The sequence below is a fragment of the Trichomycterus rosablanca genome, chromosome 21 (genome assembly GCF_030014385.1).
Source record: "Trichomycterus rosablanca isolate fTriRos1 chromosome 21, fTriRos1.hap1, whole genome shotgun sequence".
NCBI lineage: Eukaryota > Metazoa > Chordata > Actinopteri > Siluriformes > Trichomycteridae > Trichomycterus > Trichomycterus rosablanca.
This window is the reverse complement of record NC_086008.1, coordinates 14,056,688-14,079,457: the sequence shown is the minus strand read 5'-3', so window position 1 is coordinate 14,079,457 and position 22,770 is coordinate 14,056,688. Positions and strand designations below refer to the sequence as shown.

At 39.6% G+C, this 22,770-nt stretch overlaps 1 protein-coding gene across 5 annotated transcripts in view; it reads left to right on the top strand.

The window, feature by feature from the left end:
* The window catches only part of si:ch211-204c21.1 (disabled homolog 2), a 58,155-nt gene that overhangs the window by 21,364 nt on the left and 14,021 nt on the right, over positions 1–22,770 (top strand). For 3 of the 5 annotated variants that reach the window (XM_063018070.1, XM_063018071.1, XM_063018068.1), the window contains exons 2-9: positions 3,695–3,893; positions 13,249–13,397; positions 13,518–13,616; positions 17,453–17,584; positions 17,698–17,781; positions 19,909–19,932; positions 20,025–20,051; positions 20,551–20,613. In XM_063018070.1, coding sequence (XP_062874140.1) covers positions 3,812–3,893; positions 13,249–13,397; positions 13,518–13,616; positions 17,453–17,584; positions 17,698–17,781; positions 19,909–19,932; positions 20,025–20,051; positions 20,551–20,613 — 660 coding nt within the window. In that variant the 5' untranslated portion in view covers positions 3,695–3,811. Of the gene's footprint in view, positions 1–3,656; positions 3,894–13,248; positions 13,398–13,517; positions 13,617–17,452; positions 17,585–17,697; positions 17,782–19,908; positions 19,933–20,024; positions 20,052–20,550; positions 20,614–22,770 lie in introns of those variants that run through there. The other 2 variants (XM_063018069.1, XM_063018072.1) reach the window with 2 other exon arrangements.

The following is a 22,770-nucleotide window of genomic DNA, read 5'->3' as shown; positions in this document are numbered from 1 at the left end:
GAGACTGGCTAGGCCACTCCAGGACCTTGAAATGCTTTTTACGGAGCCACTCCTTCGTTGCCCGAGCGATGTGTTTGGGATCATTGTCATGCTGGAAGACCCAGCCACGTTCCATCTTCAATGCTCTCACTGATGGAAGGAGGTTTTGGCTTAAAATCTCACGATACATGGTCCCGTTCATTCTTCCCTTAACACGGATCAGTCGTCCTGTCCCCTTTGCAGAAAAACAGCCCCAAAGCATGATGTTTCCACCCCCATGCTTCACAGTAGGTATGGTGTACTTGGGATGCAACTCAGCATTCTTCTTCCTCCAAACACGACGAGTTAAGTTTTTACCAAAAAGTTCCATTTTGGTTTCATCTGACCACATGATATTCTCCCAATCCTCTTCTGGATCATCCATATGCTCTCTGGCAAACTTTAGATGGGCCTGGACATGTACTGGCTTAAGCAGGGGGACACGCCTGGCACTGCAGGATTTGAGTCCCTCTCGGCGTAGTGTGTTACTGATGGTAGCCTTTGTTACTTTGGTCCCAGCTCTCTGCAGGTCATTCACCAGGTCCCTCCGTGTAGTTCTGGGATTTTTGCTCACCATTCTCATGATCATTTTGACCCCACGGGATGAGATCTTGCGTTGGGCCCCAGATCGAGGGAGATTATCAATGGTCTTGTATGTCTTCCATTTTTTTTACAAGTGCTCCCACGGTTGATTTATTAACACCAACCTGCTTGCCTATTGTAGATTCACTCTTCCCAGCCTGGTGCAGGTCTACAATTTTCTTCCTGGTGTCCTTCGACAGCTCTTTGGTCTTGGCCATGGTTGAGTTTGGAGTCTGACTGTTTGAGGCTGTGGACAGGTGTCTTTTATACAGATAACGAGGTCAAACAGGTGCCATTAATACAGGTAACGAGTGGAGGACAGTAGAGCTTCTTAAAGAAGAAGTTACAGGTCTGTGAGAGCCAGAAATCTTGCTTGTTTGTGGGTGACCAAATACTTATTTTCCACCATAATTTACAAATAAATTCTTTAGAAATCCTACAATGTGATTTCCCTTTATTTTTCTCATCTTGTCTCTCATAGTTGAAGTGTACCTATGATGAAAATTACAGACCTCTCTCATCTTTCTAAGTAGGAGAACTTGCACAATCAGTGGCTGACTAAATACTTTTTGGCCCCACTGTAATTACTGAATTCAGGTGTTTTAGCCTTAGAGATAAATTGTAATAATTTGACTAACTTAATTCGTTGTATCGTTCATCAATTATAATTCATCAATTATAAATATATTTTAAATTTGATGCCTGCAACACAATCAAAACAATGTGACCGAGGCAAAATAAGAGTTTAAAGTTTATAGAATATTCGCCCAGTGACCTACCATGACCCTGAATAGGATAAAGCAGTGGTGAAACAGACAATGAATGAATGAGTCTGTAGAATATTCAAGTTTTAAAACACCCCACAATAAGCAGGTGAACTGGTAGCAGGTGAGTGTTGGGCATAAAAGAAGATCTTTGCAAGCAACGACGGGCTGTGGCTCAATCAATCAGAGACTTGTCAATCACTTTAAACAGAACAATTCTCAATGCAAATTGCTAATAATTTAGGTGTTCTACTATCTACCCTACAAAATATTGTGAAATGGTTTAGGGAATCAGGAGAAATCTCAGTTTGTGCTGGCAAGGCCAGAAACCACTAGTGAATATGTGTGACCTTCGAGCCTTCAGATTGCATTGCATAAGATCAAGCTTGAACAGCCACCAACTGATTTGGACTCCCTATTAATTACTGAATTCAGGGGTTTTAACCTTCCCACTGCTAACAGGTATACAAAAGTATTTATATAAAACTGTTTATAGTCTTCCAGCTATGTGGCAACAGTTTGTTAATGTTTCAGCATAACATCCACACAGCAAGTTCCATTAAGACATAGTTTGATATGTTTGGTGTGGAGGAACTTGTGAAGGCCTGGTCTGTGTTGTCTCCATAAATGATATTAATCTTATTGAAAACCTATTAGATTAATTGGAATCTTGATTGAGAGCCAAGCCTTGTCATCTAACATTAGACCCTGACCTCATAAATGCCCTTTAGAATGAATGGGGTACAAATTACTGTAGCAATTGTAGGATGCTCAGGATGTTTACTTTCTAATTCACAGCACTGTCACTTTGATTTCTGTTTTTGCCTCTGAATTTATTTATTATACTTAAAAATGAAAGATAAAAATAGGACAAAATAACAGAAACCCATTACATACAGCTTGATTCCATTTGTCATTCAATTTTGCCAGCCGTAACCATGTATGATTACTGCTAAACTTGTTGAGTCTAAACTTCACTTAAACTGACAATGTTTGACAATGTGACACAGGCCAAACTTTCTCAAAAACAGAAACATGATGCCACATTCTAAACAGATTCAGATGTGAAACAAAGTGATTGAAATCCAACAGTCTGAGAAAAAATTACAAAGCTAATCTTCTGGGACTGCAGCAAACCAAAGTGAGAGTTATTATCCACAAAAGGACAAAACTTGGAACAATGGTGAACCTTCCCAAGAAAGGCTGGTCTAACAAAATAAAAGAAAGCATCAATTATTAATCAAGGAGGTCACAAAAGAACTCAAAACATTTGAAGAATTGCAGGCCTCACTTGCCTCAGTGTCAGTGTATACAAAAATGACAAACGTGGGACAGGGTGCACACCATTGCTGACCAAAAAGAACTAAAGGCTCATTAGGCATTTGCCAAACAACTCTCAAGACTGCATTATACTTTCTCTCTACTGATGTTGATCTCCACCCTGATCGAGGAGAGCGAACTGACACACGCCCCCTCCGACACGTGTGCAGTAGCCGACTGCATCTTTTTACCTGCACAAGGCGAGTTTATATGTGGATCAGCTTTGTGTACAGAGAGACACACCCTGATCAATGCATTATCCCTCATCTCTGTACAGGCGCCATCAATCATCCAGCAGAGGTCAAAACTGCCGGATGGCAGAGCTGAGGTTCGAACCGACGAGTTCGAGATGTCAGCTCTGGTGTGCTAGTGTGTTTTACCGCTGCGCCACCTGAGAGCACTCCCAAGACTTTTTCATGCATTTTCTCCCGATTTTTAGTGCGGCCAGTTTTTACCCAATTGTGTTATGCTTCCTCTCTACTGGTGCTGACCCCCACCCCGATTGAGAAGAGTGAACTGACACACGCCCCCTCAGACATGTGTGCAGACTTTTACCTGCACGAGGGGAGTTAATATGCGGATCAGCTTTGTGCACGGTGAGCCACACCCTGATCAGTATTATTTTTCTACTCAGCCAGCAGAGGTCGTAATTGCATCACTTATGAGGAGTCCCTATCTGGCACCCTACCTGGATGAACAACGGGCCAATCGTTGTTTATGTGGCCTCCCAGCCCAGCTGGATGGCAGAGCTGAGTCTCCCAAGAGTTTTGTGATAATATTCTGTGGGCTTTGCTTGTGTTGTATATTTCTGACAAGGCACGCAAACCTAATTAATGCTAAAACATCTGCAAACATGTAGCAGCCACCTTGCATGTTTTTTGGCGTAATTAACAGCAGTCATAGTCGTGGTTCCAACACATTCCTGAGTATTTTTCATCACAAGGCTTGTCTTTTTTTTTTTTTTTTTTTTTTATCTTAACAGTCTTTTTTTTTTTTGCTTGTGTCTCCAGCCCTTGCGTTGCTAACCATGGTGTACTGCTGAGTCCAGCTGTGGCGAGCACACTACAGAGTGGAGAGGATAGAGAGCTGCTTTTGATTACCCCATCACGCGAGGCTGGCCTCAAAAAATGTCTGCAGAGGTGGAACCCGGCATGCCTCCAGCCGAGCAGGCACCCATGAAGACGCCATCCAAGAAGGAAAAGAAGAAGGGTATGTGGCTGTACACTGCATTTGCAAATCGTTTGTTTTGCTAACCTAGCTCCGCAGGTCGTGATTAGAAGGCTGGGGTCCATGATGTCTGGTTCGTCTGGTTTATCTCAGGACTTTTGTTTTCTGTTACTAGGGTTGTGTTTGTAGTCCGCAGTAATGATGGAAAGACTTGTTTTGCTAGGTTTTGTGCGTTATTATTGTGGTACGGTGGTGTTAGAGAAAATTGGGATTGTTTCTTTTAAGTTTGACGAGGACATACTTCGAAAGGACAAATCCTTGTGACATTTGAGCCCGCGTTCCGTTTCCCGATACTGAAATAACATCACAACATCGAAGCTTGAGTATTTTGAAGGAAAATGTGGTTCTTTATTTGGGATTGGCCTTGGAATACCTCTTTTGCCCTCGCCACTTAAAATGATTCGATGAAAACATTCTGTAAATAATGGGAAAAAAACCAGTGGTTGTAAAATTAAAGGCTAGCTAAGCTTTAGTGACAGACTATATTGAAATATTTTCATTCCAGTGAAATTCCAAAAGCTTTAAAGTCGAATATTGTGTGTGGAGTTTCAGACATTTGGAGTTATTCTTAAATGAAACAGACGCATCAGTTTTTCAAAGGGGATTGCAGTACAGTATGTGCCACAGATTAAATACAGTTAAAAGGGCCCAGTTAGTTTCCCAACACCAACAACACAGACAGGCTTATTACATTAAGTGTTATTTACATTAAGCAAGTGTATCGGATCGGATTACATCTTTTTTTTCCTTCCGATATCCGACCCAGTGATTTGGGCCAATATTGGACCGATACAGATACAGAGTATCGGATTGGTGCCAGCCCTAATAAAAACCCAAGTAAAGACGCCAGAAAGGTTGTTAATGTGGTTGATTCGAATAAAGATTGGTTTTATTTGACCTCTAACTTCTACTACATTGGTCAGATTCTTCAAATGTAGGTCACAGTGTTGTACAAAATGTAAATACCGTCTGTGCACCATTGTTTTGCCTCTTTGACCCAGTACTTTTCCTGATGTATTTAGTTAAGCTGTGCTGGTGCGTGTAGGTATTGTTTGTGTTGCCTGGTTTGCTCATGCCGGAAGAGTGCTCCGGTGATGGATTCCATTAAGGCTCTCATGCTGCTTTCACAATACCTTCCAGCTGTGAGTGTGAATCGCTCTCCACCCTGTCTGTTTATGATCCTTTTTCTCAGACTTGAAAACAAGCAGCCTGATTCTCACAGTTCCACACCGGGGAGCCTACAGCGCCTCGCATCTGGACTGTTTGTTCCATTCGGCGTTTTCAATGCGAGCGTGTAAACAGCTGTAATTTATAAATACAGATAGAATTCATTTTTGCTACCCTGGTCTTTTTTTAGTTGGTGAATATTTGGAATGGCCTATTTTTGTATAAATCACTTAGAAACTGTGGTCTGTGATCTGCACATTTTAGCCTGTAGGGACCATCTTTACCAAGGGCAGTGATAGCTTCATGGTTTATGTAATGGACACATAATCGGAAGGTGACTGGATTAAGCACCACCACCATAGTAATTTACTTCTTTGTTTTGGGATTTGTTGTATTATCCAGGGGTGGCACGGAGGCTCGGTGGGTAGCACTGGCGCCTCACAGCAAGAAGGAGCTGGGTTCGATCGCCAGGCGGGGTGGTCCGGGTCCTTTCTGTGTGGAGTTTGCATGTTCCCCCCCGTGTCTGCGTGTGTTTCCTCCGGGAGCTCCGGTGTCCTCCCACAGTCCAAAAACATGCAGTCAGGTTAATTGGAGACACTGAATTGCCCTATAGGTGAATAAGTGTGTGTATTTGTGTGTGGGTGTGTGTCTGCCCTGCGATGGACTGGTGCCACGTCCAGGGTGTTACTGTGTGCCTTGCGCCCATTGAAAAGCTGGGATAGGCTCCAGCACCCCCTGCGACCCCAGTTGGATAAGCAGATAAGAAAGTGAGTGTATTATCCAGCCTGGTGACAGACCGCTATTCAGACACTGAATACTGTAATATCCGTAATCCAATTTTGAATTTAATATTTTCCTAATGATTACAAACTGTCTAGGCGTATGGCAGCAAATCAGTGCCATACCATGCTGCTCCCTTCACCATACTTTACAGCTACAGTGTCTCCAAACATAGCATTTTGTGTTTTAAAAATAGATTTGTCTTATCAGTTCACAGAACCAGAAGTGTCGTGCAACTTGCAGCTCCCCCACTCTGGCCAAGGACAGCCACAGACTAGCACCTGCCCTCTTTGAAACCTATGCAGTTGCCGCCTACGTCTTTACACAAAGGGCCGTACCCTTGTGTGCACCTCCACTATGCATACCTATGCCTTGACCAGACAGGAGAGGTCACATTTTTATAGCATTAATGATGTGGAATCCCCTCCGACCTATCCCTTCACAGACACAGCCAATTTTGTCTGTTACACCCGGCCAGACCGGTAGCACAGCTGAGGTCTTTGAAGAACTTTAAAATAGCACTGCTTTTTTCTGTTGTTCCTTCATTTTCAAGTGTTTTACTTGGTGAAAACAGTAACAAAGACTAGTTTGCTGTTACATAAGGATCTTTTTTAGCATTGCACTTTGTGCTGTTGGTATAATCTTTGCAGGGCATTTAAATCAGAGAGTGAGTAGCAACAGTACTGAATTTATCATAATGTCAATTGATGAAAAAGAAGAAGAATTATTATTATTATTATTATTGGGATATATAAAATTTTAATAGTCATTATGTAATAAAATATTATATAATAAAATATTTAATTAATAAAATATAATAAAAAGGAAAAGAATAATAATAATTATTATTATTACTATTGTCATCATTATTGTTATTATTAGGATATAAAATTTTAATAAAATATTATATAATAAAATATTTAATTAATAAAATATAATACATTTTTAAATCATCATAATAATTATTATTATTACCATTGTCATCATTATTGTTATTATTATCATTATTTATATTGGGATATAAAATATTGTAATAGTGTAGTATATAGTGTATAGTAGTTATGTAATAAAATATTATATAATAACATATTTAATTAATAAAATATAATAAAATGTAATATAATAATAATAATTATTATTATTACTATTGTCATCATTATTGTTATTATTATTATTATTATTATTTATATTGGGATATAAAATATTTTAATAGTAATTATTGTGTAATATATTTTATTAGTTAAATATAAAAAATATTTTACTTATAAAATATAATATAATAATAATTATAATTATTATTATTGTTATCATTATTATTATTCTCATTAGATCTGATTAAATATTTTAATAGTAATTATATAATAAAATATAATAATAGTAATATTAATAGTAATAAAATAATAATAATAAATTATTATTATTATTATTATTATTATTATTAGGACATGGTTAATATTTTACTCAAGAATAGCAGAAATACAGGTGAGTCTGTAACAAAATCTGAGATGTACCAGCTGTGTCTAAGGATCCAGTTTTGTCCACTGCTAAAAATAAATCTGCATGTGAGCACCGGTATCACTTGCTTGTACCAGGGGGCTTATTTGTAAATGGTTGGCCTTTTAAGTAGATGTCACTTGTTTACGTCAAATCACCTCATATCAGGTCACAGCGGGACACAGTTAAGTCTTAAATCCTGCTGTCTGCCACATAAGGAGTTTAAGAGGTCACAGGTCATGACAGACATATTTCACTACTTAAAAGCCCTACAGTATCTGCTGGGGGGCTACAATATAAGAATGATTTGTTTGAAACAGTGACCTTTGTAGCCTGTTAAACTAACCATTTAAAGAGTCTAGATTATTTTGCATATTCACCTTTTTTGCATTCCAAGTATAACAAAAGAAATATACCAAATATTTAAAATGGAAATTCATTAAATAATAACCTGGAACAATCATGAATCTACTAAGATATATACAAAGATTTATTAAAAAGTGGTAATAAATATCCAGCTGTTTGTAAATGCGAAGCACCTTCTGTACTGGGCTTTTAACTCACTCACATACTCAGTAGTCAATCATAGCAAAAAATTACGACCGACTCATCACACATCAGTGTAAAACACTTAAATACTTACTACACTACTCAGATCTAGGGATAATTCTGAGTTGCTATTTCACCTTCTAATTATTCTTAAGAGGTGGAAAAAATTAGGAACCACACAACATCAGAAGAACATGCCAGACTGCTCACAGACAGTGACTAGTGTTCAGTTTCTAAATGCATTGGATTAGTACTAGCTGTACAAGACTTCCACTATGGCTGCTGGTTCACAACGTTCTTTAGATGAGTAGATGGAGATTATCTGGTTGAGGTACTGGCTGTACAGATTAGAGTCTTGGCTCTGGATGGGTGGACTTTTTGGGCTTGTGAGAGATTGTTGGGTTGATTAATTTATGGGGCCTTAGATGTCTTGAACGACTTGGAAAAGACCTATGTCTTAACCCTAAGTGAGCCGGGGCAAGGAAAACAAGAAAATACTCCTTTAGTCGCATGATAAAGGAACTTTGAGAGAAACCAGGCTAGGAAGGCATACTCATTCTCTTCTGGTTGATGCTGGGTGGATGGATGGATGGATGGATGGATGGATGGATGGATTGGATGGATGGATGGATAGAATTTATTTATCCTGAAGGAAATTATTGCAACCAAGTAAGGTATTAGCTTACAGTTGTGGTATTAGTTGGAAGGGAGTATCCAAAGCATATTTGTGTACTTGTAGGTAATAGAAGGGAGAATAAAGGCTGAAAGGATGAGTCTGCTGGATGCACTGGTGATGGGACCCGATGTTTGTGAAATGCTCCCAAATGTAGGAGTGCTAAATTTAGGGAGCTGCAGGGCGGATTAAGAAGAGCTTGAATAAGGAGGTAAGGATGTAGAGAGTGGTTTAACTTGAGGTAATGAGGCTTAAGATATTAGCTGTGGTATTTGTATGATTGGGATGTGATTAGTGGAGTAATCTGGTGTGGTTTAGGGATTTGAAGTGTCCCTGAATGAGAGCTTGGATGTTAAATTGTTGATTGAATGGAGATTAGATGTGAACTTCCTGGTAGAAAGTGAAGCAGGGCAAACGGTGAGGGGTGTATTAGGCTTGGGGTTGGAGGGTTCTGTTTATAATATCTAGTTGTTTTTGTCCGATGGCGTTACAGGGGTTATTAATGTTCTTCTGGGCTATCTGGGATTATTTAGCTGCTTTGGAAGTTGCTGGGGAAGTTTGATTAGACTGTTTAATTAACAAACGGCTTTCAGTTGGTTACATTTGCTTTATTGGAAGCCTGATTTGTGGTGAACTGATTTTTTTTAATATATGAAGTTATTTTTTAGGGAATTAAAGTCACTGACCTTGAATGTCAGGGATACTGACCTGTTAAGAGACATCAAAAAGGTGTTTAAGATCATGCGGTGGCCGGTGTTTCAGGTTGAAGTGCTGTAGCTGGGTGAAGCTATTGAAATTGCTTATAGGTCAGGTTTGTATTTAAGCTGTTTGAAACTTTGGTAAGGTATTAGATCAGGACAGTGGTTGCCTAGTTGGTAGAGCTTTGGAATACCAGTCAAAAGGTTGCAGGTTTAAATCCCAGCTCTGCCATACAGCCACTGTTGGGTCTGTACAATGGCTGACACTGCGCTATGACCCCAACTTCTAAACAAGCTAGGTTATGTGGAAAAAAGATTTGTTTTATTACTATTTCTATGACTGACTGACTTTAACATCATGTTAGCATCTAAGGCTGTATATATGACTGACTGACTTTAAAGTAATGTTAGCATATCTGGCTATTTACATGACTGACCCTAACATCATGTTAGCATCTCTGGCTACTCACTTGACTGACTTTAACATTTCTGGTTATTTACATGACTGAACCTAACATCTTGTTCGCATCTAAGGCTATTTACTTGACAGAATGGCTTTAACATCAGGTTAGCATCTAAGGCTATTTACTTGACTGACTATATTAACATCATGTTAGCATCTATGACTATTTACAAGACCAACTTTAAGGTCATATTAGCATCTGTGACTATTTATATGACTGACTGACTTTAACATGTTACCATCTTAGCATCTTTGGCTATTTAAAGAACTTTAACGTCATGTTAGCATCTATAGCTTTTGTATGGATAAATGTATATATATGGATTATATTATATTTTGCAGAAGACTGTAAATAATGAAAATGTCTTCTTGTGTTCTTCAGTCTGTCCGACTGAACCTGATTTATAGGTTTTACTGCAGTAAGTCTTGAGAAAAGCACTTGTGTCTGACCTATTTAAAAGGGAAGGAAGTGAATGAATGAGCTCAGAACATTCACTACTGTGGGGGTTGTCCTGTGTCTCAGTGATAATAAGGGGGGAACCTCCAGCCTATTAAGTCCCTGCATGTTTTGAAAGTCAATAGTGTCTTTAACTTGTCTACAGTGTTCAGTCGTACCCACACTTAGTCTCTCCACCCGTGCACTCTACCCAGGCACAACAGCTAAGTGGCAAACTGCCACACAATCAGCTGAAATTACAAGAGAAGGTTGAGAGGAGAAAAAAAAAACAATAAAGCCCCTAAAAAAGAAATACAACTACTTGTAGAAGGTTACCCTATTTTGTAAAAAGCAATATAAAGGAATTAAACAGCAGCAAAATGAAAGCCACTAATTTCAAAATCAATAAATAAGAAATTTAAAAAATCACAAAAAAGATCAATGGCAAAGAAATCCAGTGTTACTGATACACTATATAGCCAAAAATCTATGGACACCTTACGATAAACTTGTTGGACATCCCCTTCCAAAACTGTGGACATGAGTTGCCCCCACCCCCCTAATCCTTCTGTGCCCTTATCATCCTCCACCCCAAGGGGAGGCTTTTCAGAAGATTGTAGTAATTTGTGCCCATTAAAAAAAAACATTGTTGGAAGAGATTATCTAGCTCATCATCAACATTCAGCTTTTGGGGATAAATGTGAAGAATCTAAGAAACATTCATATGAAATTCTTATGTAAGAAAAGGCACTCTAGTATGAATCATATTTACTCTAAGGGCCTAGTCCACACAATAGTATTTTTTTTTTTTTCAACATTTTTAAATGTTGCATTTTGGAACAAGATTCCTCATCTTTAGCTACACTAAACAGCATATGATAATTATTAAGTTCAATGGCACTTGACTTGCCTTGTAGAGATGAACTACTAATTTCAAAATTCTGAACATCAAAGATACTCCTGAAGCCCATCCTGTGTGTGCAACCAATCTGTAACTGTCAGAGAAGTGCTTAGGTCCAGAGATGGGGCGGCACAGTGGTTCAGTGGGTAGCACTGTCGCCTCACAGCAAGAAGCTTCTGGGTTCGATCCCCAGGTGGGGTGGTCCGGGTCCTTTCTGTGTGGAGTTTGCATGTTCTCACCATGTCTGCGTGGGTTTTCTCCGGGTGCTCCGGTTTCCTCCCACAGTCCAAAGACGTGCAAGTGAGGTGAATTGGAGAAATTGTCCAGGATTGTGTACGATATGGCATTGTGAACTGATGAACCTTGTGTAATGAGTAACTACCGTTCCTGTCATGGATGTAACCAAAGTGTAAAACATGACGTTAAAATCCTAATAAACAAACAAACCAAAAACATTAACCAAACAGTGCCTTCTTTTTCTTTTTCATTTGTATATCCATAAACCAATAAAATTCCCAATATTTGGTTAAATATACGTAGATGTACATAGTAGATAGTGACTACACACTCAACACAGAATCCAGCCCATCAATCTGTGGTGTGTTTAATAATTTGCTGACTAAGATCTTAAGTTCTTTTTCCCCTTCAAGGCATCAATAAATGCCAATCATCACAAAATAGCAGGAATTATAGAGGTGCTTTTAGTTACCCACCTTTGACACTTGATTAATGTCAACCACATAAAGCAGATAAATCTTTGAGACTGAAATGAAAAGACTTTTAAGTAAACAACAAAGGCTGCCTAATAAGTACCTAACGTAATGACAGGTTGTGTTGATTAAGTAGGACCTGCACTTGTCTTTTGAGCTGTGAATCATGGAGACTCGGCCAAGAGTCACATAGTAATATGTAAACACAATACACTGAACAGTTTGTACTTTCTGAGTTGTTTTTCACATTGCATTGATCAAAACATGATTTAAATACTGATTTAATCAACAAATGATTAATTTACACTGTTTTTACACTATTTTGTTTTCTTAGAATATAAAATCATTTTTAAATTATTAGGTTTATTAGTGGACATGCTATATACAGTATATACGTATATATATATATATATATACTGATCAGCCATAACATTAAAACCACCTCCTTGTTTCTACACTCACTGTCCATTTTATCAGCTCCACTTACCATATAGAAGCACTTTGTAGTTCTACAATTACTGACTGTGGTCCATCTGTTTCTCTGCATGCTTTTTTTAACCTCCTTTTACCCTGTTCTTCAATGGTCAGGACCACCACAGAGCAGGTATTATTTAGGTGATGGATCATTCTCAGCACTGCAGTGACACTGACATGGTGGTGGTGTGTTAGTGTGTGTTGTGCTGGTATGAGTGGATCAGACACAGCAGTGCTGCTGGAGTTTGTAAATACCGTGTCCACTCATTGTCCACTCTATTAGACACTCCTACCTAGTTGGTCCACCTTGTAGATGTAAAGTCAGAGATGTGACACTGACATGGTGGTGGTGTGTTAGTGTGTGTTGTGCTGGTATGAGTGGATCAGACACAGCAGTGCTGCTGGAGTTTGTAAATACCGTGTCCACTCATTGTCCACTCTATTAGACACTCCTACCTAGTTGGTCCACCTTGTAGATGTAAAGTCAGAGACGATCGCTCATCTATTGCTGCTGTTTCATCAGTGGTCACAGGACGCTGCCCACGGGGCAGGTTATTTGGTTGGTTATTTTTGGTTGGTGGACTATTCTCAGTCCAGCAGCAACAGTGAGATGTTGTAAAACTCCTGTGGACTGTGTTTTATCCACTCATACCAGCACAACACACACTAACACACCACCACCATGTCAGTGTCACTGCAGTGCTGAGAATAATCCACCACCCAAATAATACCTGCTCTGTAGTGGTCCTGGGAGAGTCCTGACCATCGAAGAACAGCATGAAAAGGGGATAACAAAGCATGCAGAGAAACAGATGGACTACAGTCAGTAATTGTAGAACTACAAAGTGCTTCTATGTGGTAAGTGGAGCTGATAAAATGGACAGTGAGTGTAGAAACAAGGAGGTGGTTTTAATGTTATAGCATAAACAATTGAACCGGTAGCATAATAGCATAAACAATTTCTAACTGTTTTCCACATCTCTATTTTATAGCTTCAGCTTCTCCAGAGAAAACAGATGAATTCCTGCTGGCCAGGTTCAAAAATGATGGCGTACGGTACAAATCCAAACTCATCGGAGTGGACGACGTGCCTGAGGCCAGAGGGGACAAAATGAGCCAAGACTCTATGATGAAACTAAAAGTATGTATTCATCTCACTTCCTTTTGGCTTTCACACTTCTAGACAGTAAAGCTTTTTTTAATCAAAATCTCAGAGAATTTATTGGTAGCTGTTCTTACATTTGTGAATTGGCATTTTTAGGGCAAGGCAGCAGCTGCTCGCTCTCAGGGGAAACACAAGCAGAGAGTGTGGGTGAACATCTCCCTGTCTGGAATCACCATCACAGATGAGAAGACGGGGGTAAGATTGATTTTACATTTGCTACAGTGCTACTTTGCATGGCTACAAGGAATGAGCCACTCCTTCATACTAATGGGGTGCTTAAAATTAATCATACAGCTATGGCATCTTTAGTCATATATATAGGCAATATACAGTCATTAAATAAAGAAAGTACACCTTCAATTCTTTTTTTATTAATCAGGGTGTGGTATTTACCAACACCGACTAGGCATAACATTATGACCACTGACAGGTGAAGTGAATAACACTGATTATCTCTTCATCACGACACCCGTTAGTGGGTGGGATATATTAGGCAGCAAGTTAACATTTTAACCTCAAAGTTGATGTGTTACAAGTAGGGCTGGGTATTGCCACTAATTTCCTGGATCGATTCGATTCCGATTCACAAGGTCCCGATTCGATTCGATCTTCGATTTTCGATTCGATTTTCGATTCAATTTCGATTCAACACATTTAGGCATATTTGAGTTACATTAACAGGTTTTGTTTAAATATGTACAGATGTTCACAGAACAAATGTGATAACTGTACAAAGAACATTTATTATTAAAAATATTTGTTTTTACATAAATAATTAATCCAAAACAAAAAACAGTAACATTAATTTTTTTATTATTATTATTTTATATGTCTGACACGCTACAACAGTGTACATGTAATGTAAACATACACCTGGCTGTTGCACAGCTTATGCCAAGTTCACACTACACGACTTTCTGATTTGCCGGTCCGGGTCGCTGTACAGTTCACACTGCACGACTAATCGGTGATAGGGGGTTTCACACTACACCATCTATCACCAGGAAGAATCTCAGATGAGTCTGTCTGCTCTCCCAAACTACTGTAACCGAGTGTCTTAGTAATGCACTGGATTAATAAAGGAACAAATACACGGCACATAACAGATCGTCGGGAGCATAAAACTTTATTCACCTTCTCTGTTATGGTACAGAACAGACGCGCGCTAGAGTCAGCACGTTAGCCGAACATGGAGCTTCTGCCATGCTGAACTGATGTGCAGGTCAGATCTCGTTGCACGAAAAAACAGCGGCTGGTCACGCGAGATTAAAAGAGGTAACAGATCTCCGTGCACACCGTAAAAAGGGGCGTATTTAAAAGATCGATCTCGCGTTTATATGAATCGATATCGGATCATTCAAATAAAGATCGATTCAAATCGAAAAATCGATTTTATAAACCCACCCCTAGTTACAAGCAGGATTTAAGCAAGTATACAAGGGCCAAATTGTGTTGGCTAGACAACTGGGTCAGAGCATCTCCAAAACTGCAGCTCTTGTGGGCTGTTCCCAATCTGCAGTGGTCAGTATCTATCAAGTTGTCCAAGGAAGGAACAGTGGTAAACAGACGACAGGGTCATGGGCGCCAAGGCTCATTGATGCACGTGGGGAGCAAAGGCTGGCCCGTGTGGTCCGATCCAACAGACGAGCTACTGTAGCTCAAATTAATGAAGAAGTTACTGCTGGTTCTGATAGAAAGGTGTCAGAATACACAGTGCATCACAGTTTGTTGTGTATGGGGCAGCAAAAGGGGGACCAACACAATATTAGGAAGGGGGTCATAATGTTATGCTTGATTGGTGTATCTCTTATATATAACCACTAGGCAGTTGTAGCTTAGTGGTTAAGGAACTGGACTAGTAATCGAAAGGCCACTGGTTCAAGCCCCACCACAGCCAGGTTGCCACTGTTGGGCCCTTAAGCAAGGCCCTTAACCCCCAATTGCTTAGACAATATACTGTCACAGTACTGTAAGTCGCTTTGGATGAAACAATAATCTACTGTATGTAGTAAATGTTTTTTGTAGGAGTCACATTATTTTGGAGAAACAATTGGCCAATTTATTTTAACAATAAGTGATGTTCAGGTAAGTGATGTTTAAGGACATTAATTTATTTAGCCATTTGCTGGTGTCCTTGGGATCACTGTACTGTTGAAGGACCCAATTTCCATCTGGCTTAGCTGCTGGACCAATAGCCTTACATTTCCATTTTCAGCATTTAGCAGACGCTTTAATCCAAAGTGACTTAGAGGGTTCAAGGGCCCAACAGTGGCAACCTGGCAGTGGTGGGGCTTAAACCAGCGACCTTTCGATTACTAGTCCAGTACCTTAACCACTAGGCTACAACTACCACTCAAGAGGATTCTAAAATCGTGTTAATCAGCAATTTTCTTAGGTCTTGTGGTTGCACAGTAATCCAAATGGTCACACCTCAACCACCATGCATGATTGTTTTGTGAGGTGTATGTTTGCCATACATGGCACCACATGATGCCCGATAGGGCTGCACGATATATCGTTTCAGCATCGTCATCGCCATGTGTGCATGCGCAATAGTCACATTGCAGGACGTGCGATGTCGCTTAATGCAAATTAAATCAAATACGTCATGCTACAACTTTTTTGCTGCTTGACACAAAACGAAAATTCACACTGTTCTCATTTTCCATGACGTATCTACCAGAGTCAGATTTTATCTGCCCGATTTCATTTATTTTACACCAGTATTAGATGCACGGAGTCTGTTGCTGTTTGTTGGGAGTGACATGCGGTTTCTGCGTGCACCGCTAAAGCGGCCCCGTCCCCACTAGTCATTCACCACAGAGTGAGAATGAGCGAACAGGAGATGTTTCACCATTTGACAGTGGTTCCAAACGACATACGGAAATCAGAGATGCAATAACCTTTCACCTCGCGAAAGACATGGTGCCGGTTAACTCACTTACCAAAGAGGGTTTTAAAAACATGATCCGGTCGCTTGATAAGCGGTATGTAATACCGTCACGCACATATTTTTCTCAAGTCGCCATCCCTGAGTTATACGAGAAATGCAAGGCACAAGTTGAAGCAGAGCTGTCGCAAGTGCAGTATTATGCGGCTACAACAGACTTGTGGTCCAGCCGGACAACGGACCCCTACGTAAGTCTGACCGCCCACTTTATTAATGAGGATTTCCAAGTGAAGAGTTGCTGTTTGCAAACGGCATTTTCCCCGGAGGATCCTACAAGTGAGAACGTCGCAACCGGGCTGAGAGATTTAAATGTAGCTTGCCGTAATCTCTTGTATTCCTTGTAGACACCACCCTTTTTCACAGATGAGCCCCTTATTTAGAGTAAGATACATGCATTATTAATATTACTAATAATGTGGTGAAAATTCCTGCATTTTTTTAATATCGCAATATATATCGCAGAAAAAAAAAATCGCAATGTCAGTTTTTTCCAATATCGTGCAGCCCTAATGCCCGAACATCTTCATCTTGGTTTCATCATCCAAAGGCAAAATTTCCAGAACTCTTTCAGGAGCCTTTTTACTAGCCATCCCTGAAAGCCATACTTTTACACCCCTTTTCTAAACATGTGTTGTTCCTACAGAGGCCTATAAGTCATGTAACGTTGCTCTTGGGGTTCTTTTTGTATCTCTGAGGATCAAACAGCCTTGTTACCCTTGTTACCCTTGCATGATGTAGACACACAATTGAGTGCTTCAGAGCACTGACCTGCCCAACCTAACTAGTCTTGTGCTAGTGATTTGATTAGTAACACCTGGGTGCTAGTTGTTCTATTTAGGAGTGTAGAAGTGAGAAAGATGTTCTTACTTTTCCCATCTGGTTTATTAATGTTGATTTTATGTTAATGTTGGGAAAAAATAGAACAAATGAATATCTGCTGTGTTTTTCATTCTCACTTATGGTTATTTGCTTGTATAGATTTATAGATGGTGAGGACTACATATCTTTGTAGGCCCTAATGAATTAAACATAGATTTTTCTTGTTTTTCACTATTAAATATGCTGGATTTCTCTTCTACAGGCAACAGTGCTGGAACATGCTGTAAATAAGATCTCCTTCATAGCTCGGGATGTGACTGACAACCGAGCGTTCGGCTACGTGTGCGGCGCGGAGGGCCAGCACCAGTTCTTTGCCATTAAAACTGCACAGCAGGTCTGAGTTCTCAGTTATTTTTTATAGTTGCTTTTTAAAAACAGATTCATTCATCAGGGTCTTCTTGTATGATCCCCTTAATCATGTGCACTAACAGCTTCGTTTCCTTTCAGGCCGAACCTCTGGTCATCGATCTGAAGGATCTTTTTCAGCTCATCTTCAACATGAAGAAAAAAGAAGCAGAAGGTTCAAAGAAGGTACCAGATATCTAATTAATTGTAATACAGCATTATTATGTCTAGAACACTTTTATAGTGTCTTTTTACAACTCTGAGCTTTTAATGCTGCTATTATTATAAATGTACACTGTTACTTACTGTTAGTAAAATAAATTCATATAGTATTTTTTCTATTAATATAAAAACTGACATTAAAATGCAAATTGGTGGCCGCTCAGGTGGCGCAGCGATAAAAACACACGCTGGAACCAGAGCTTGGATCTCGAATACATCGTATCGAATCTCAGCTCTGCCTGCCAGCTAACACTGAGCGGCCACATGAACAACGATTGGCCTGTTGTTCAGATATGGGCGGGACTAAGCCGGATAGGGTCTCTCTCTCTCATGACTGGTGCAATTATGACCTCTGCTGGCTGATTGAGGGTGCCTGCACAGAGATGAGAAAAGAGTGCTCTCAGGGTGTGTCTCTCCATACACAACGCTGAGCTGCACTGCACTCGTCAAAGTGTAGGTGAGAAGATGCATACGGCATACTGCCCACGTGCCGGAGGGGGCGTGGGTTAGCTTTGTTCTCCTCAATCAGAGCAGGGATCAGAATTGGTGGAGAGGAAGCATGATGCAATCGGGAAATTGGACGTGCTGAAAAAGGGGAGAAAATGCATTTAAAAAAAAAATATATGTATATATTTTATTTTATTTAATTTTTTTATGCAAATTGGTAAGGTGATATAACCTCCTATTCAGCAATAATAGAACTCCTGTGTTTGACTGAGTGTTCTGAGTTCTGTATTTTTATATGGGCGCTGGACTCACCATGACCCTGATAAAAATATCCCGGTTACTGACACTTATGTCCCTGTTTGGTATTATGGGATGGTAGTTAATTATAGTATGGTTTCAAATATAAATTCAAATAATTAAATTCAGTTTTTGGAGTTTGAGTCACATTTGGTTTACATGCCAAAATGTTTTTTTTTTTCATTCTTAAAGCCTTTTCTTAAATATAAATTAATCTTGGGCAGCGTTGCATACACCGATCAGCCATAACTTTAAAACCACCTCCTTGTTTCTACACTCACTGTCCATTTTATCAGCTTCACTTACCATATAGAAAGGTCTACAATTACTGACTGTATTCCATCTGTTTCTCTGCATGCTTTGTTAGCCCCCTTTCATGCTGTTTTTCAATGGTCAGGACTCTCCCAGGACCACCACAGAGCAGTTATTATTTGAGTGGTGGGACATTCTCAGCACTGCAGTCACACTGACATGGTGGTGGTGTGTTGGTGTGTGTTGTACTGGTATGAGTGGATAAGACACAGCAATGCTGATGGAGTTTTTAAACACCTCACTGTCACTGCTGGACTGAGAATAGTCCGCCAACCAAAAATATATCCAGTCAACAGCACCCTGTGGGCAGCGTCCTGTGACCACTGATGAAGGTCTAAAAGATGACCAACTCAAACAGCAGCAATAGATGAGCGATCGTCTCTGACTCTCTGACATCTACAAGCTGGACCAACTAGGTAGGAGTGTCTAATAGAGTGGACAGTGAGTGGACACGGTATTTAAAAACTCCAGCAGTGCTGCTGTGTCTGATCCACTCATACCAGCACAACACACACTAACACACCACCACCATGTCATTGTCGCTGTAGTGCTGAGAATGATCCACCACCTAAATAATACCTGCTCTGTAGAGGTCCTGTGGGGGTCCTGACCATTGAAGAACAGGGTGAAAGCAGGTTGATTGTAATTTCATGGTAAGTGGAGCTGATAAAATGGACAGTGAGTGTTGAAACAAGGAGGTGGTTTTAATGTTATGGCTGATCGGTGTGTATGGTACTTTCATAAATGCCACGGTTATGTAATTTCCATATATAACCACAGGAGAAATACCTTCTTTTAAGCTGTGACATTTAAATTTAAAACTGCTTTACATTACTTGTAGTGATTTGATCCTGTGAATTATTCTGTAATGCTGATTGTGTTACAGTCCAATTGGGAGGCGCACTTAGAAACACTTAGAAGTGAGAATTTACATAATGCAGCTTAAATATTTCTCTAAAAAGTATATAGTCTAGTGTAGGAGTGATGGCTGGCTGTTATATTTATGTTACTAAATCGATCTTGTCTTCTCTCCAGGTAGAACAAAATAAGGTGGTAGAAGTAAGTATAACACATACAACATGATAAATGAATAAGAAACACTTGTACTTCCAATATTTGGAGTATTTAAACAAATGTCATTTTCTTCACAGAACGGCAGCCATGGCAATGATAGGAAAGTAAGTATTTCTCTGTGTTTGTAGATTTAGAGCCTAGTTTAATTTATCATTCAGTGTCAAAACAGCGAACTTAATACCTTTGAAGCATGACCAACACCAACCTCAAGTTCCTTAGTTCTTCAGACTAAAACTAACACACTCAAGCCAGCATAAACTCAACTTGCAAATTCTAGCCACTTTGTCCCAGGGGATCAAGACTTATGAAGCTAAGCAGACAGGAAGTAACTAACAAGGCAGTTAAAGCCATTTAGATCACAGAGTTCTAATTATTTGGGTAAACAGGATTTTTTTCTCTCCTTATGAGTCTCCTAAACTAACTTTGCTATTGTGGCTGGATGCGTAATCTGTGCAATAATTCTTAAAATATGCATATTAAAAATTCAATAATTAATTTAGACTTGTTAATCACAAACCTGCATCATGTCAATGACCTATGCACGGCAGACAGGAAATCTTCTGTTCATTTAGCTATTTTTCTTTCTCTCCATGTTTATCGTAGGGTGTTGAACAGCTGGACTTGTTTGGAGACATGTCAACCCCACCAGACATGCACTCTCCCACGGTAAGAACACAGCGCAATGGTATTAATCAACACAACACACCCAAGTATTTGCAGTAATGACTGCGATATTGCACATTTTTGTAAATGATTACATCATAATCTACTCAGATTACCTTAGAAACCACTAAATGAGCAGAAACATTGCTATTCCACAGATTCCACTTTTCTGTGTACTTACTGTGTACACATTTTCCATAAATGTTCAGCTTGATGATGCAGCAAGTAGTGTGTATGATGACATTGGTTCAAACCTCATCTCTAGTTACTCACTGATCAGTTTGCTATGTCCCACACATGTAAGTTTCTTCCAGATAATTGCTTGCTATTTAGAAAAATATACAAAAAGAGGATTGGGGCACCCAGTTGGCGCAGCGGGATACTCCACAAGCACACCAGTGCAGAGATTCTGAACTCCTCGGTTCGAAACTCGCTGTTACCGTCAGTCGGCTGGGCGCCATCTAGCGAGCATAATTGGCAGTACCTGCAACAGAGACGGTTCTGCTAGGGCGAGATGACCGAACTATGTGGGTGGGGTCTTCAAACGCTGTGTAAGAACCCTGATTGGCGGATAGAGAGGCGTCTGTGCAGAGTGTATAGGTGAAAAAGGGTTCCGCTAAGGGCTGCGCACGGGTCAAAGGAGGCGTGAGCAGCAATATACACACCTTGACTTCAAGTCAGGAATCTCCCAGCAGTGGAAGACAAATTGACTATGTTAAATTGGGAGTAAATGGGAGAAAATGCATAAATAAAATGGAAAAAAAAGTATTTGCTGAGTGAGTGTGTTCTCATCCCGTGCCAGATCCACCCTGACCCTGATGAAGATAAAAAGGGTATTTATTTTAAAATATAGTAGAGATAAAAATGTGAGATTAAAAGTTACCGGTGTGATCCTTGACTCACACACCATATAAATAGTAAAATTCTGCAGTAATGAACGCAGCTCTGCTACTACCGCCTCGTGAAATGCTCGCATTGCAGACATTACACTTCGCTGTTGGACTTTCCGTTTACGACACCTGCTTGACGTAAAACGAAAAATCGGGCTTAGGATCGGGCTTAGTAAAGCCGATACCGATCAGTTAAAAAATGCCTTGATCGGGCCCGATTCTGATCTTTGAGATCGGATCGGGACATCCCTATTTACATTACCAACCTTTTTATATTGGGTTTGTACATCAGAAGTTTTCAACCACTGACCCCTTTAGTACCAGACTTTATTAATATGGTATTAAGATTTTTAGGGCTTTAAATACATAATAATTAGTATTTTATCAAATATAATACACACATAGAATAAAAGATCAGCAGATAACTAAGGCATACATCAAGAGTGTTATTCTTAATACAGAAGTGGTTTATAAAGTTAATCATAAAGGAAGTGAAGGAAGGAAGTGGTTTAAGCACTGGTCCACTATTCAGAGGGCTGAAAGTTCAAATTCCGGCTCCACCTAACTGACTCTGTTTCAACCAGCAGCCCCGTCATATTCATCATATTAAAAAAAAAGGTTTCTATTGCAGTGGTACATTATCTATCATATTATCTATGTGGTGGTACATTGAGACTGTGTTAAAACCTCATTCACCAGATGCTTTTTACATTGTGTCACATGAATTGATCTTGACTGGAATCATTACACTTAGTTTCAACTCTTTTATCCAGCTGTGTTGCTGCTCCAGTTGTTAAGTTTCAGGCCAGCTTGTGTCTGATTGACCTTAGTGTAAGGGAAATGAGGTATGTGGGAGTAGCTTGACCGAAGCCAAGAATAATAACTGAGATAATGGTCAGTTATTTGAAAATAAAATAACACAAGGCTCAGTTGTTAACAGTGCTGGCAATTTGCATGTTGTGATTAAGTTTATGGACAATAAGTGTTCGTTTTGAATGTAGAAACGTGAGGAACTCAGGGGGTTTAAACATAATGATACTATAGATGACAATCTGGATGTTTGCCAGCACTGAGAAAAATGGAACATAGTTTAGCTATAAATATTTAAAAAACTGGGCACAGACTATTCATTTATACATTTAACAGTGTCTATAGTTCTAATGCTCAAGCATCGAGAGAAAACAACTAAGCAATGAGGTTCTATATTTAATATTCCGTCAAGTTTTGCTGTTTGATTGTTAGTGCTACATTTCAGCGCTTGTTTCTAAAG